This window comes from Humulus lupulus, chromosome 8, assembly GCF_963169125.1.
Source record: "Humulus lupulus chromosome 8, drHumLupu1.1, whole genome shotgun sequence".
Lineage (NCBI taxonomy): Eukaryota > Viridiplantae > Streptophyta > Magnoliopsida > Rosales > Cannabaceae > Humulus > Humulus lupulus.
Window position 1 is genome coordinate 15,442,713 of NC_084800.1, and position 16,990 is coordinate 15,459,702.

At 34.0% G+C, this 16,990-nt stretch overlaps 1 protein-coding gene across 1 annotated transcript; it reads right to left on the reverse strand.

Annotated features, from left to right (window-relative positions):
* Positions 1 to 12,932: 12,932 nt before the first annotated feature.
* On the reverse strand, positions 12,933 to 15,854 carry LOC133795069 (calcium-transporting ATPase 12, plasma membrane-type-like). Its single transcript, XM_062232521.1, has 2 exons — positions 15,843 to 15,854; positions 12,933 to 15,800 (listed from the first exon to the last, which is right to left on the reverse strand). Exons 1-2 carry the CDS (start codon positions 15,852 to 15,854, stop codon positions 12,933 to 12,935), a joined length of 2,880 nt encoding a protein of 959 aa, XP_062088505.1.
* Between the last annotated feature and the right edge of the window lie 1,136 nt (positions 15,855 to 16,990).

Genomic DNA, 16,990 nt, shown 5'->3' on the forward strand with positions numbered 1-16,990 from the left:
GAAGAGAATGTAGCTAAGAAAGGATTAGAGTGTCTAGGTTTTCACTTACCCAAATCAATTGAGACTGACTTGCTTATTAAAACCCTAGATATCATATTCCTTATATAGGAAAATTAATGAGATTTATTTAAATTTAAATTAATTAAAAATAATAAAAAAAAAAAAAAAAATAACATTGGGCTGCCATAAATGGACTTGGGCCCAATCTCTTTGTTTTGAATTTAAATCCCAACTAGGCCTAAATTAAAAAACCTTTTATTTATTTATTTTTAATTAATTAATTAAATCCTTATTCAAATTAACTAATTATAATTTGAAACTTGATTTAATATTTTTTATTTATATTGATACCAATTCATCAATATTAATAAATTTACCCAAAGATTCTCTTTTATTCTCTAAATCTCATATCTCTGTAAATTTTCCAAAATTGACTTAGTCAACTTTAAAAATCCTAATTGATAATTAAATCAATTAATTGAGACATTCTAGATGATTTACTCAAAGGTGATGTGGGGACCATGGATCCATGAAATCAAGCTCCAACAAGTTACCGTGAATTTATTTACGAATAATTTCACTACCTTATTAATTCCTCGTGACTCCACTATAGACTCGGAATTGAACTCTTGAATTAATAGAACATATTTTCAAAACCATAAATACGTTATCCATTGTTATAACCATTATAATCAGTCAATCCTCTATCGATGACTTACTAACGAGTTGGGTGCAAATTACCGTTTTACCCCTCATCAGTATTTTATCCTTAACTCCCACTAAGTTCCTTATAAATGATATTTCCGTGAACTTAATCATAGAAATGAGATCTCAATCATTTAACCTTTTGAACAAAGCAATTAAGGAAATCATCTTTTCACTTCTCATACAGAAGTTATAGATTTTGTATCTATGAATAATACTCCCACTCAATTACACTAATAAATCTCCAAGATGTAGGTATAGGCTAGACCGTAGGGTAAGCTGGTAACGAACAAGTCAAAAGATTTAAATAATATAATTAGCAGAATATTATCACTCAGAATTAAGATCGACTTAACATATGGTCAACGTTGTGACATTGATTAGATTTGATAACAACGATACTTATTTATCGATCAATAATTAATATCGGTCCTAGTCCGATGTAACTAAATACATCCGATCTTATGTACTTGGTCGAAGCCTTGGACAAGACATCACACCCTAAATGTGTAAGTAGATCATATCGTAGATTGCCTAATCAGTGAAAATCCAATGCACTTATCTAATCTTAGGACTCGTTCTTTTGAACATATAATTACAACTATAATCCATTGTTACCTAGTCACTATAATTGTAACTATCCATATGTTCGGGATTTTATAAATGTTTGTATTATTTCAATAATCATGTAATAAAACAAGCAAGCAACACAGTTGTCAAACTAAATGATTTCTACTACTTTTATTGATAATATAAAATCGTGCTACATGTCCGACATGGTTTTATAAGGGCATAAAACCCAACAAACTCCCACTTGCCCTTTTAAAACAAATGGGGCATGTTTCTAAAAACCATGCATTCTACATGCTTCACAATTTGTTTTCTGCTTATATCTTTGTAAAGGGATATGAAAGATTGCCTTACAATGCTATCTTCATCACCTTCACTTCACACCTTCGCCACACATCTTCGATAATGTGGTACTTTCTCTCTATATGCTTTGCTCTTTTGTAGCTTCGAGGTTCTTTCGAATTCGCTATTGCCTTATTACTCTCATTAGAAAAAATGAGTGGTTTATCCATTTCTGGGATAACACCGAGATTCGTATAAAACTTCCTTAGCCAGACTATTTCCTTAGCCGCCATAGACGCAGCTATGTACTCAGCCTCCAAAATGGATTCTAAAATGGCAGATAGCTTAACGCTTCTCCAAATCATAGCTCCACCCCCAAGAGTAAACACATTTTTCAGAAGTAGAATTCTTGTCATCAACATCAGTCTAAAATCTGAATATGTGTAGCCTAACAGGTACAAAGATCCACCTGAAAGGACTAACATATAGTCTCTAGTCCATCAAAGATACTGACTTCCATATATTGTTTATTTCCAAGGTTTTACTAACACTTGCGCACCACTCCCACTGCATAGAAGATCTCCGATCACAACACACAACATAGCATGCATTAGACTTCTAATTTCAAATGCATAAGAAATTCGTTACATATTTTCTTTCTCTTGAGGAGTCTGTGGAGACTGCTGCTTAGAAAAATAAATTCCATGTCAAGACACTAAACATCCTTTCTCAGAATTTGTTACAGAGTAATGACCAAGCACCTCACTAAAGTAGGTCGCTTGAGTTAGAGCTAAAGTTCAGTTATTTATTTCTCTGATGTTCTGGATACCAAGAACACGACTTGCTACAGCGAAATCTGAAATTTCATTTCTAGCCAGTTCTTTATGTTTGATAATTTCTTGACATTGTTTCCAATGAATACGATATCATCTACATAAAGGATTCAAAACACCACAATGTCTTTTTCCCTAAGTTGTCAAACACAAGGGTCAACTACATTTTTTTCAAAAACTCAGGTCTTAATGTTTCCATTTAACCTTAAGTTCTAGGAGCGCGAAGCTTGTTTAAGTCATAGATTGACTTACTCAGCTTGCCGAATTTCTTGTCCAACTACTTTAAATCCTTTTGAATGATACATGTTAATTGTCTCATCAAGATAGCCATTAAAAATGCTTCTTTGATGTCCATTTACCTTATCTCTTAATCCAGAGTTGTGGCTATGGATAAGAGTATACTTAATGAATTTTAACATGGCTACTAGAGAAAAAGTTTTCTCTAAGTCAAATTTCTCTCTCTGCCACGAGTCGAGCCTTTAATGTCTCGACCTTTCTATCAACTCCTTTCTTCTTCTTATAGATCCTCTTGCACCCCATGGGCCTAAAGTCCAATAGCACATCTACAAGATCTCAGACAAATTAAGAGTACTTAGACTTGATTACCTGGTACTTGGCTTTGAGTCAAAAATCCCTTTCAGACCTACCCATTTCCTATTTAAAGGCCAACGAATCATTGTTACTTGTGTTCCCAACCAACTTGTGGGTTTCACTATCCATATCATAGGTACTGGGTTCTAAGAAATCCTCCCACTATGACGAGGCATCGTAACTTTCTGACTTGAATTAGTGGTTTCTAAATGTACCTTGTTTTCATCAACTTGTGTCGGTAAGGATGGAACAATAGTTTATCATTTTTCCATCTAATACTATTTTGCTATGAGACTTGAAATTCATTATGTAGTCGTTATCCTGAAAAGTAGCATTTGTAGAGCCAAACACTTTCTTATCTACTGGACTATGAAACAGACCGCCCTGAGTACCTTTAGAATAGCCATCAAACAAGCAAACCCTCAGCTCATTGTTCTAGCTTTCTACCTTTTTCCTCATGTAAAAAACATGACACCACCAAATTCCATAATGACGTAAACCAAGTTCACGACCATTTCATAATTCTAGTGGTGTCTTGGAGACAGCTTTTGAGACGGCACAACATTTAAAAAAAATATCACACGCGGTCTAGGTAGTATGTCTCCAGAAAAGATCTAGGTAAGAAGTTGGTAGAGTTTAATAGCTTATCATAGAACACACATTTTCATAAACGTGCGATTCACACCGCTCATCAACACTGTTCTGTTGCGGAGTCCTTGGGGCAGTTGTTTTAGACAAATCCTCAAGTTCAATTAAATGATCTTGGTTCTGATTATCCAAATATCCTCCACCCCTATCAAATCGCAAGATCTTTAACGTTTTACCTAATTTGGTTTTAAAGCCGTAGCAATGAATTCTTTGAACTTCTTAACAAATTCGCAGAATTCCTATGCTTTAGGTACTTACATGAGTCTCTAGAGCAATCGTCGATGAAGGTGACGAAATACTCATAACTACCCCTCGCTTGAACATTCATATGTCCCCAGACATTTGAACGCACTAGCCCTAGCGGTTCTTTGGCCCTTTCTCCTATCACAGAGAATGAACGCTTTGTCATTCTGCCCTCGAGACTAGATTCACAAACAGAAAGGTCACCCTAGGTGAGTTCCCACAAAGGCCCAACCTTTGTTAGTCTTTGAATCCTATCATAACAAATATGACCAAAGCGAAAAATGCCAAAGGTACGTCATTTATAACGTTATTGACCTTTTGTCGTTTAACGGTCCTAGAATTAGCTGTCTTAAACAACTCATTATTTATAACATATGGTTCGTTTAGTTGCAATTGGTATAGCCTATTTTTCATACATCCACCCCACAATTCACATCCATTTAAAGAAATAGGATTTTATTACCTGTGAAAGTAACTACAAATTGTTGTTGATATAATAAGAAAAACTTAAATTAAAATTTCCATTGAAACTTGGAATAAAATAAACATTGTCTTAAAACAATATATTTATTTCCAAAATTCATTCAAGCTTATCCTTTTGCCTTGTGTAGTGGACAAAATCTGTATACTTGATAAATAATAGTCCAACAAGCAGTCAGTCAGCCCAATAAGTTATCTAACTAGCCAATAAGGCCCAAAGCCCATGTAAAATAGGCTCGCATATACAAAGTACCATCCAAATACCCAAAACCATACCCGGACCCAAATTCGGATACACTCAGTCAGCCAGGGACCTTGAAACAGTCAAGGCTCCCATCACGTTCGCCCAGAATCTCGGAACGAAACCACTTGGAGCGAGTCAAACGAATCAGAAAGATGGAGGAGGACGGAACGAGAAGGAGGTCAATAAATAAGACCATCAGAGGTTGAGAAAAGGCATCAGATAATCACTGAACTTTCCTTACTCTCTAATTGAAACGAAGGCTACTCTATTTCTGAGCAATCCAATCAAGCAAGACTAATTAGTCAGTCTGATTGGACCTGACCTAGTCGCTTGACCCCTCCGTCATCGCCACCGTCACTCTGACCATTCTACAACTCCTCCATTCATCATTATTTCGATTATTTATATCTTAATTTTATTGCTTTCTATTAGCTCTCATTACAACTCGACTGACTTGAGCGTCGGAGTCCCTTTGGCTGACACCCCACCGGTGCTCCCAATTGAACTCTCGTCTCTCTTCTCTTTGTTCTTGACAGGTTGCTGGTGCCCATCTAATCAATTGTAGGAAATCACCTCTACACCTTGTTTGATACGAACAACTCTTGATGGATACCAAGCCGTGGCTTTTTATCCTTCATAGCTTTCCCAATGCTAAAAGTGTAAAAAGGTACATGCATGTGTTAGTAGATTGTGATTCAGCGATCCAAAACCGAAGTATCATCCTCTAAAATCACATGCATTCAGGACAAATTTAATTATTTTGGGTTCCATATGCCTTGAGTTCCGGGCAATCTTTTTCCAATTCCCAGTCTCCTTGCAGTTGGAAACACTCCCCTTTTTGTGTACTTATAATCAGGCCTTGCTCCAAGATGCTTTGCAACATTTGGTGCCTTGCCAGTTGACTTCTTGTTCTTTTTGTATGAATTTCTTCCTCTCTTGCTCTTCGAAGAAGAAGCTCAAAGCAGCTTCTCCTTGAGCTTGTTTAGTAGTATTAGTATTCTTTCATTTGCTCGAACTACCATCAACAATCCTCTTTGAAGGATTTGGTGATCATTGCATGGGAAAAATAGGAATATCTTTGATTATCACGAACTCGATGTTGTCTAAAATCAACACCATGTTGATGTTGTACAAACATTTCGTGAGGTTCTCACCATAAAGTAACATTTTAGAGATCAGAGAGAGTATGAGGTGGGAAGCCTAGAGCTTTTATTATCAACTAAGTAGAAATCAACGCATTGCTTGACACACATTTATTCATTAAATATTTTAGAAATAGCATAACATACAAAATGTTTTGAGATAAGCAAAATACTAAAACACTTATCTTCTATTTCTTATGTACTTTAGCAAGCCACGAACCCATGTGTCCCGGTAGGCAAGAGTCACAAATATTCACGTAGTTAAATAGAGAAACATCTCAATTAATAAAACGTCATAGACTTTTATTAACTACCTATTCCATCCGATCAAAGTAATGGAAACTCATGTGTCCCGGTAGGCGAGAGTCACAAATATTTCTTACTTTATGAGTTTGACCCACGATTTCGATTATTATAGACTTAATTCCTATAGTCACCGTAGGGATGAGTATATAGAAGGTCCATTTATAACCGTCTATCCTAAGAAATTTAACCATGTTAAGAAGTCCGGTGAACACTTTCCGTAGGGAGACGAAATCAAAGCGCCATGAGGCCCCATTGAACTCTAACCTTGTTAAATCAACGGTGGAGATCTAATTGAAAATTTTAAAAACTCATTATTAAATATTTTAGTATTTTATTGTTTTTGAAAAAATATCAACTTAGGTTTTCCAAATTATCAAAATAATCAATAAACCAACTAAGGTTCGCCAAATTATAAAAATAATCAACAAACCATAGTTTATAAATTTTCCATTAATTCTAAAATTACCATTGAAAAGTAATCAAAAAATTAGAATTAATATGTTTCTAATCAATTATTAGGTCCAACTAAAAAGAATAACCTAATACAATTAAGTCCAACTTAGGTAAATGGGCCTTAACAATTCGAGCTTGCATGGAGGAGAGCTGAGTTCAGTATGTCGGACCCACTACTAAGGCTCCCTAACTTCCACACAAAGGCCAAAAAGACAGGAATTTGAACCTTTGTTTTATTAATTGTTATTCAATTGATTAGGCTCAATCTAGTAATGCAAAGCAAATGAGCCTTCACAAGTGGAACCACCCACAAGAAAGGAATTTAAACTGTACATGTTCAATTGGGCCCAAATAAAACCTAACATTTTATGAAATTTTTATTTGAGTTTTCCCACATTTTTTAAAGACAAAAATTGGACCATCATTATACTTATATTTAAAGCACAAATGCAAAAAATAACTTAATAATGATGTTTGATATGTTAATAATTGGATGAGCCTAACATGTTATTCTATAAGCATGTATTATTAAATTATGCAAATATTCCACAACAATACACTATTTTGTAAAATACCATAATTAATTAACATAGAATTCATCGGACAAAATTCAATATAATTAATTAAACAAGTTACAAAATATTAAATTAATTAAAATAGAATTTATCAAACAAAATTCAATTTCAAATAATTAATTTAACCAAGGTTGTTAAGTTGTTAGGAATGATAAGATATTTTATTTTTAAATATTTTAACAAATTTTAAAATATCAAAATATTTTTTAACCAAATTTAAAATAGTATTATCTGATAACTAATTATAAATATTTTACATAATAAAAATATCTTGAATAATCCGATAACTAATTTTAATATTTTATTTATAAAAAAAAAATCTTGATTATCAAATAACAAATTCAAAATATTTTAAAAAGAAAAAATATCTATAAAATTATTAGATAATCAATTTTAAATATTTTAAACCTAACTGCACAAAATATCCAATTTTTTTAAAAAAATTTAAAAAATAATTTTTTTTTGCGAAAAAATGCCGCGCGCGGGTTCCGGCACCGACGCCGTACAGCCGGGTCCTGCTGGCGGCTCCATGCGTGCCCAGCACACACACTGCAAAAATTAGTCAATTTTTTTTTTAAAAAAATCTATGCAGTTTTTAAATCCAAAACAAACCAAAAACAACCAAATTATTGCTAAATTTACATAAGAAAACATAACACATACACCAATAACATGTACCATCCAATTAACACCTAACATATCAATCAATTTCATACATGTTCATTCATGAAAATAAACTAGCAACCTATGACTCTGAGGCCAATTGTAGGAAAAACTCTTTGCAAGATCTTTATTTATTTTCATGCAATTTACATATTATCAACACAAACATGGAAATTCCTAGAACATGCTCCTATGAAATTGATACAAATACAGAGTAAAGTAAAAACTTACATTACGTAGCGGAACTGGAACAACTCCATCCTTCAATCTCTCTAACCCTTGATTCTTTTCTGTAGCAGAGTATTATCAAGAGATTGAACAAGATCAGCAACACAGTCTTCCTCACCAAGCCTTTGATCAACCTAGAACTAGTGTGGGCTGGTTCTCAACACATGAGATAAAGATCTAGAAAAGAAGAAGAGAATGTGGCTAAGAAATGATTAGAGTGTCTAGGTTTTCACTTACCCAAATCAACTGAGACTGACTTGCTTATTAAAACCCTAGATATCATATTCTTTATATAGGCAACTTAATGAGATTTATTTAAATTTAAATTAATTAAAAATAATAAACAAAACAAAAAAAAAAACATTGGGCTGCCATAAATGGACTTGGGCCCAATCTCTTTGTTTTGAATTTAAATCCCAACTGGGCCTAAATTAAAAATCCTTTTATTTATTTATTTTTAATTAATTAATTAAATCTTTATTCAAATTAACTAATTATAATTTGAAACTTGATTTAATATTATTTATTTATATTGATACCAATTTATCAATATTAATAAATTTACCCAAAGATTCTCTTTTATTCTCTAAATCTCATATCTCTGTAAATTTTTCAAAATTAACCTAGTCAACTTTAAAAATCCTAATTGATAATTAAATCAATTTATTGAGACATTCTAGATGATATACTCAAAGGTGATGTGGGGACCATGGATCCATGAAATCAAGCTCCAACAAGTTATCGTGAATTTATTTACGAATAATTTTACTACCTTATTAATTCCTCGTGACTCCACTATATACTTGGAATTGAACTCTTGAATTCATAGAACGTATTTTCAAAACCATAAATACGTTATCCATTGTTATAACCATTACAATCAGTCAATCCTCTATCGATGACTTACTAACGAGTTGGATGCAAATTACCGTTTTACCCCTCATCAGTATTTTATCCTTAACTCCCACTAAGTTCCTTATAAATGATATTTACGTGAACTTAATCACAGAAATGAGATCTCAATCATTTAACCTTTTGAACAAAGCAATTAAGGAAATCATCTTTTCACTTCTCATACAGAAGTTATAGATTTCGTATCTATGAATAATACTCCCACTTAATTACACTAATAAATCTCCAAGATGTAAGTATGGGCTAGACCGTAGGGTAAGCTGGTAACGAACAAATCAAAAGATTTAAATAATATAATTAGCAGAATATTATCACTCAAAATTAAGATCGACTTAACATATGGTCAACGTTGTGACATTGATTAGATTTGATAACAATGATACTTATTTATCAATCAATAATCAATATCGATCCTAGTCCGATGTAACTAAATACATCTGATCTTATCTACTTGGTTGAAGCCTTGGACAAGACATCACACCCTAAATGTGTAAGTAGATCATATCGTAGATTGCCTAATCAGTGAAAATCCAACGCACTGATCTAATCTTAGGACTCGTTCTATTGAACATATAATTACAACTATAATCCACTGTGACCTAGTCACTATAATTGTAACTATCCATATGTTCGGGATTTTATAAATGTTTGTATTATTTCAATAATCATGTAATAAAACAAGCAAGCAACACGGTTGTCAAACTAAATGATTTCTACTACTTTTATTGATAATATGAAATCGTGCTACATGCCCGACATGGTTTTATAAGGGCATAAAACCCAACATTTTTAACATCGCGAATCATTCAAGGAGCACAATCCTATAGTGGTCATAATCTGGGGAAAAAATGTTATTTATTCTTTGTTAAATTACATTTCAGACCTTATGTTTTGCAAAATGGATCAAATCACTACCCTTAATTCGATTTTGGTCAAAACAATTTGAAGTATAAGATCATTTTACTAGGTCCTTGGCGATGCAATGAGTTCAGAGAAATGAGAAAGGTTGCCGAGGAAGAGAAAGAAATATTATATTTGAAATTATATTGACAAAAATCGAGTTCATGGTATTATTTTAATCTATTTTAAAACACGGGGTCTGAAATATAATTTAACAAAACGTAAGATCCAAATTCGTACATGGCCAAAACACAAGATCTAAAATATTATTTTCCCAATTAAAAAAAATAAATATTTGCATTCCCACAAGTTGTAATTTGTATAGCTGCACTTATTTCTTTTATAAAAATTTAATTAAGTACACTTATTTTTTATTACAATAAATTTAATTTTAGATGCACATGCCACTTACTTTGCATTGTTGGCTTTTATAAAGCCCACTAGATTCAAATGCTACAATTAGTATTATAACTCAAATCACGGTAAACACTACAAGAAATTAGGATTTTTGCGGTCATCAATTTCGCCGCAAATACTCCTATAATTCGCCGTAAATACTTCACCACAAATAAGTCGTCGTAAATACTATTATTTGCAGAGAAAAAAAACCAGACGCAAATAACACCATTATTTGCGGTGAACAAGCCGCCGCAAATAGCCATAAATTCGTCAGAAATAATTTTGAATTTTGTCGTCATTGACCCTTATTTACGGCAAAAATTTAAAGTAATTTGTCACAACTAGTCCTCTTAATTTGCCGCAAATAGTGGTTGCTTTGTCTTGCATGACTCTTATTTGCTGTGAGATATATAAATTATTCGCCACAAATAGGCCACACTATTTACCACAAGTAATGTAACATAAATAAAAAAATTATATAATTGAAATTTAATATATAATAAAATTTAAAATCGGAATTGTAGTCTCCATTAATTGATAACAAAATAGATCATTCATTCTAATATTAACATTTGTCTTAATAATATTAAAACAAATAAACACTACTAATTATACAAGTATATCCTAAGTTGATTGCATCATCGTCGTCACTGTCATCTGGAAACTAAATAACTGAGGTTGGTGGATAATCGTGGCGGAGGTGCTGACGAAGACACACCATTTTCAAATGTAGATTGAGGCGATCCTCTAGGCGCGTCATCTCTGAACATATATGATGGCAGTGGTTGAGCTTGTGAAGGTGCAACCATATATGTTATTACAAAATTCTAATATGACATAATCAACTATATATTTCTTAAAAAAAAAATAGGAATTATGTTGTAATATATCATTCAAAATTATGTTTTCTTTGTGCCACAAAAAAAAAATATGTTTACTTTGAAATTATCATTCAAAATTTGTGTACAACTTAAACTTTCACATTATGTTTATGTTAACTTTGGTCTGAATACATATAACTGCAACTATACCAAAATTTGAAATAATATAGAGAATACAAGTTTTAAGGATATTTGATTTGATGACTATATTCGTCACTCACTTTTTTTTTTTAATTAAAAAGTAATGATTGGAACATGCTTAAATTGTACACCATCTTTATATACAATAATGTATATATAATCTCAATAACACAATTAAAAAGTGATATTAAAATTATTTATAACTAAAATTGAATACACATCTAAAAAAAAATGTGTGCAATTTAAATGTGTCTATCATTAACTTTTTAAAAAATATAATGAATGTCCATTTGGTGTATTATTGAGATACTCTCTGGGTTAGGTTTTTAGATTATAAAGTATTTATAGCAAAAAATAATGGTTTTTTACTAACCGTTTGTTTGATCCTTGAGTCAAGCGTTATATTTTTAAAAGTTCAATTGATTAATTGTACAATAATATCGAGGTTAATTAGACCTAAGGTGTCAAAGTTGAAAATTGAAGGAGGAAAGTAAAACTATGATAGAATCATGCAAATTAGGACAGAAAAATAAATAAAAGACGAAGCAGACAAACTCATAGAATCAGAATTTAGAGTCATTTATTCAAAAAAATTAAAAAAATAATTTAGAGTGTAATTTAGCGTTACAAAGCACGAAGAGGCAACATTTCTGGAGGACTTTTAAAGGGAAATTTGTAAAAGGACTAAAAAGAAGAAGACAAAATTCTGGCTTCGTTGACTAAAAGCTTGACTTTGACTTAGTATTTATGGTCTTCTTGGTTTTAGGCTTTAACAAAGCTGCAATGGTGGTCTCGATCCGCACCTGTAATCATCACAACCCATCTTTGCCGCTCGATGCTTAATCTAAGGTGATCTCTGTCATTTAATTGTAATTTATAGAAGATAAATTTATATTTCGATTAATTTTGTTAACCAGGGGATATGAAAAAGGAAAAAAAGAGAGTCAAAAATCAAGATTTGTTTGTTATAATTTTTCAGAGTAGAAGCTTTAATTGCCGTACGTGTAAGCAAAGGTTAAATAATAAAAACATATGATTGTATCCATTTGATTTTTCTTGATTATTTTCTACCATAATTTTGGTTTCTGAAGTGAGCTGGTGTGTTGTAATCTAAGAATCATGCAGTGAAAATTATCGATGGAAAATGTTTAAAGGGGACAAGACTTTGATTTGAGTTTTTTTTTTTTTGAGAAGTTGATTAGAGTTAACATAGGTGGACTTAAGAAGTTGACTTTGATTTTACCATTAATGTCTTCCTGATTGGCTCACTCACTCTATCACTTTTATATCTCTCTCCATACATCTAGATAATTTGAGTTTTTAAATTTATTTATTTATTTGTGTGTGTTCATTTAGGCTCACAAAACTTAGAAGAACTTTCATGTCTGTCCCAGATGGTGAGAATGCTCTTGTGGGTCGTAGTTTGTTATATTACATTTAAAAGTTATCAAGCGAAAATTTGTTAGTATTTTTTTTTGGTGGCAAAGCTAGTTGTAGCTGTGAAATGTGAATATGAAAAGTTACCAATATGTGTATCTGATTACTGATTCTGTATAATCGTATTAGTACACTATATAGATCTATTGTAGTGTGCACTTAATGCCTCGACCGATTTGCATACATATATATATATATACATTCCATTCCATGACTAATCATATTTACATGACTTTTCTTAATCGAAATGTAGATATTAGGATAACGGATGGTGAACAGCACCTAAAGATGCCAATCAACTATGCTTTAATGAAGCCCAGTATGAACTTTTCAGCCCAATCTATAGCCATTGGAACCAGCCCAATTAGAAAACAGATACACCATTGAGGCCAATTCAACCTAGAATTATCACCAAGGAGGTGAGCAATCTCGATAAAAATCAACTGCAGTACCAAAGCGACTCCGAAAGCCACCCAAAACATAGCCCTAAACATATTCTTCAGTACCAGTTCCCTGGTATTGAATTGATTAAAAAGCTGGCAAAGGACAAAGCTATTAAATATTATAGTTCTGTTGACTTTCTGACTTGTGCCAAGAATAGCTTGTCCTTTGAATTGGAATGTCACCAGTATGGTAGCCTGGCATATAGCTTGGGAGATTATATATATCCACATGGCCTTTGTTACAACTGCTTCGTTTCGTTCAGATGGTTGATCCATCAACTTTTCTGATGGGGGCTCGGTTAAAAGAGCAAGCCCACCAAGCAATGGCACTAACATGTTGACCCAAGACGATTGAATGGTCGTTATGGGCATATTTCCAGTAAATGCTATTGTGATGGATGCTATTAAGAGCCCTGAAACAAGCATGGTTAGCTCAAGTTTGATGTAGTTCTGAATGTTGTTATTTATGAATCTTCCATACCTCAACATAGGGAACAGGATACTGATATTTGTATCCCACATGATGATATTTGCACTTGCTCTGGCCACATTGGTGCTCCAACTCCCCAAGGCCAGTCCAACATCAGCTGCTTTAACCGCCGGCACATCGTTTGTTCCGATACCTATAACTGCGAGCGAGTCCCCATTCTTCTTTAAGAGATTTACCAAAAGATGCTTGTCCGAAGGGAGTGAGTTTCCCATCACTGAGATTCCACTTACGATCTTCATTCTCTCCTCATCATCTTTGAGATTACGAAAGTCATGGCCAGTGATCACCTCCTGTGCTTTTAGATTATTGTCGAGGATGCCAAACTTTTGGGCTATTGCTACCAGAGTTTCCACATCATCCTTTGAGACAAGTATGATTCTAACACCAGCTCTCTTACAAGCTTTAATGGCCTCTTTAATGTCTTCCCGGATTGACATCTTCAGACTAAATAGTCCCAGCAGTGTCAAGTCATTTTCCTCAATCGTGGCCGCAACAGTTTGCTTGTAAGCAAAAGCAATAACTTTCAGATGTGCTGACTCCATCTGCTCGACAATATGATTAAATTCCAACCTTTTATGGTCGTCCATGTCTTTTAGAATTCCCTCATTGTTATAGTAACGTGAACATCTTGGCAGAATCTTTGTCGCTGGACCTCTACAGTGCATGCACATGGTTGTATCAGTGTCACCATTATTCTTCGTCATCAGTAATCCTTTTTCTTCCTCATCCTCGATCAATTCTCTTACTTGGAGAATGGTAGCACATGACCGCCTCAGAGCTTCCAACTTCAACCGGAACCTAATCATAGCCCAAGAAAGCAGTGGCTCATCTGTTTCGGTACGAAGAGCTCGCGGGAGAAGAAGCGTGGAGCTGATTCCGTCACGAATAGCTTCTCCTACATTTGAAGCTATAGCCGATTCATTGGTTATTTCAGCTTCTCCGATCAAGAATTTGTCCACTTCCAGTGGCTCCAATGTGAGGCCTCCTGCTCTGTCTGTACATATGGCTGTGACAGAGCCCATTGCGACACAAGCGGACAGTTCCTGAGCAAAGGTCATGCCTGTTCTTCTCCAGTAAGCAATAGCAAGAGTAATACAAAATGGTAATCCTTCCACCACACCTACCAGGAGCATGGTGAGTGATAAGATTAAGGAACTAATCTTTCCATTTGGTTTCGTGACAATCCTCTTAATAACATCTTTGAATTCATTGACAGTGATTGGTTTCCCCTTGATATCTGGCATTCCAGACTTGACCCTTTGTTTAGTGAGCTCAAAGCGCAAGAACAAGACCACAATGATGAAGACGGAGATCAAGAGACCAATTATTTGTTTCCAAGTGTTAATCTTGTCAAGTTGATCTTGAAACGGCATCTTCTTGAAATCATGATGACATGCGGCGCTCATCATCTCAGCCCACGCGGTGTTTTCACCCACCGCCGTCACCAGCATCCTACCCTCTCCGTTAATAACCTCTGCGCCGTAGAAGAGGAAAGGGTTTGCAGCATTCACTACGGCCTTATCATCCAACTCCAAGAAATCACCAGAAACAAACAAACCATCGGCTGGAATCTGATATCCTCGCTTCAAGCATACGACATCACCCAACGAGATTTCCGAGGTAGAGATCTTCTTCTTCGTTCCTCCTCTAACGACATCTACCGCCATTTCCTTCTCTTCCAGAAGCTTTTGCTGTCCTTTTAAGTGGCAAAGACTATTCAACAAGTCGCGGATGATAGGGAAAATCAGGAGTATGATGAAGGCGTTTAGGAGAATGACCCCTTCACACCAACCAGTCCTGAGGCCTTCTTCCTCAATTCCAAACCCAATGGAGAGAATAGCAGACAGTAGAAGAAGTAACATGATATAGTTGTTTGAAGATCTGAATAGACTTAGAAATATCAAGCGTTTTGAAGTAGCTGGCGGCAAGTTGAAAGTTTTGGAAGCTATTTGGCGAAAACAACAGTGTCGGTCATCTTCAGGAATTCCTTTCTCCATATCAGTCCCGAGAGCCTCTGCGAATCCAGGGGCACCTCCAAACTCAAGTAAGGAACCGACATCCTTCTCTTTTATGATGTTGTTAATGTTTTTGAACTGGAGATGTAAGTCGCTCTGAACGTCATGATCGTTGTTCTCGGCTGAAACGACGGCGTCTTGTGCTGCTTCCTCTGCTGAACTGTGCGGATATACATCTAACTTAACTTCTGGTGTTGTAGCTATAAGTTTCTCCGAGTCCTACAGCAATATTATCAACCATTAATATATCTTTCTATGTACATATTGTTTCATGATTTCCGGCTATATACAACGTTTTTTTCTCTCCTAAAAAACCCGGCCATACTATCTATTGCATGGTTTAATTTATTACGTATAACAAATTTATTAATTCGATCATTTAATTAAAAGACAATACAAACGTAATAATTTTCAAATAATTACGGTCAAACTCAAAGCAAAGTAATTTAATAGTAGTTGTATTATTATATGGAGTAAAGGTAAAAAAAAAACTAGAGTGAAAGTTGGTAAAGGGTACGTACCTTGTCGTCATGTGACGGTGGTGTAATAAGAGCAAGTGATATTTGACTATTACTACTTCTTCTTGGAGTATTAGTATCTGTCGTCCTCAGATGATGATCAAGTGGTTGTTGCTGAGACTCCACGTCCATATTAGCCTTGTTATTTCTCCACATGGTGGCAGCTCTTTAACTCTATGGCATCTGCTTTTCAATTTCACACACACAACGTAAATTTTTATAACTGTAATAAATATAAAAAAAATGGTATGAATATATAATAAAGATCTTGTAAACAAACAAAAAAAAAATGTACAATAACATATGAATGTTTATGCTGGCCATATATATTATACATTGATGGGTTAACAGATAATTATATTGAATATATGGCCAATTAAGTAAGTTGCACATGTTTTATAGTAAATTTTGCCGTCATTCTATATATTAACGCCATTATTGGATATAATCCAAAATCATCAATATAATACGAATACAAAATATATAATAGTAATCAGAAACATCAAGATTTGGTGTTTCTACCTGAACATAGATTTGGCTAAAACTAGATGTAAGTACATGGTACTATATACATCAGAGGTTAGTTATGAGAAAAATGAAAGGGGTTGGCTCTCTTTCCGAAATTGATCGAATAATTAAACCGGAGTTCTAGCGTGATAATAATACTTTGAGATCGATCATTTGAGAAAGAAAATGATCATCTCACGTACATGTATGTATTATCAACCTTATAGAGATTAGAAAAGTGGCTAGAGAGAGATAAGGAGGCAAGGTAGCCATCACCGGCTTATTTATATGCGTCCTTAGCGTGTATGATGTACGTATCTACGCAATCAAAGAAGGTCGGTCAAATTTCATTGAAGTTTCCTTTATATAAATAATAAGAAGGAT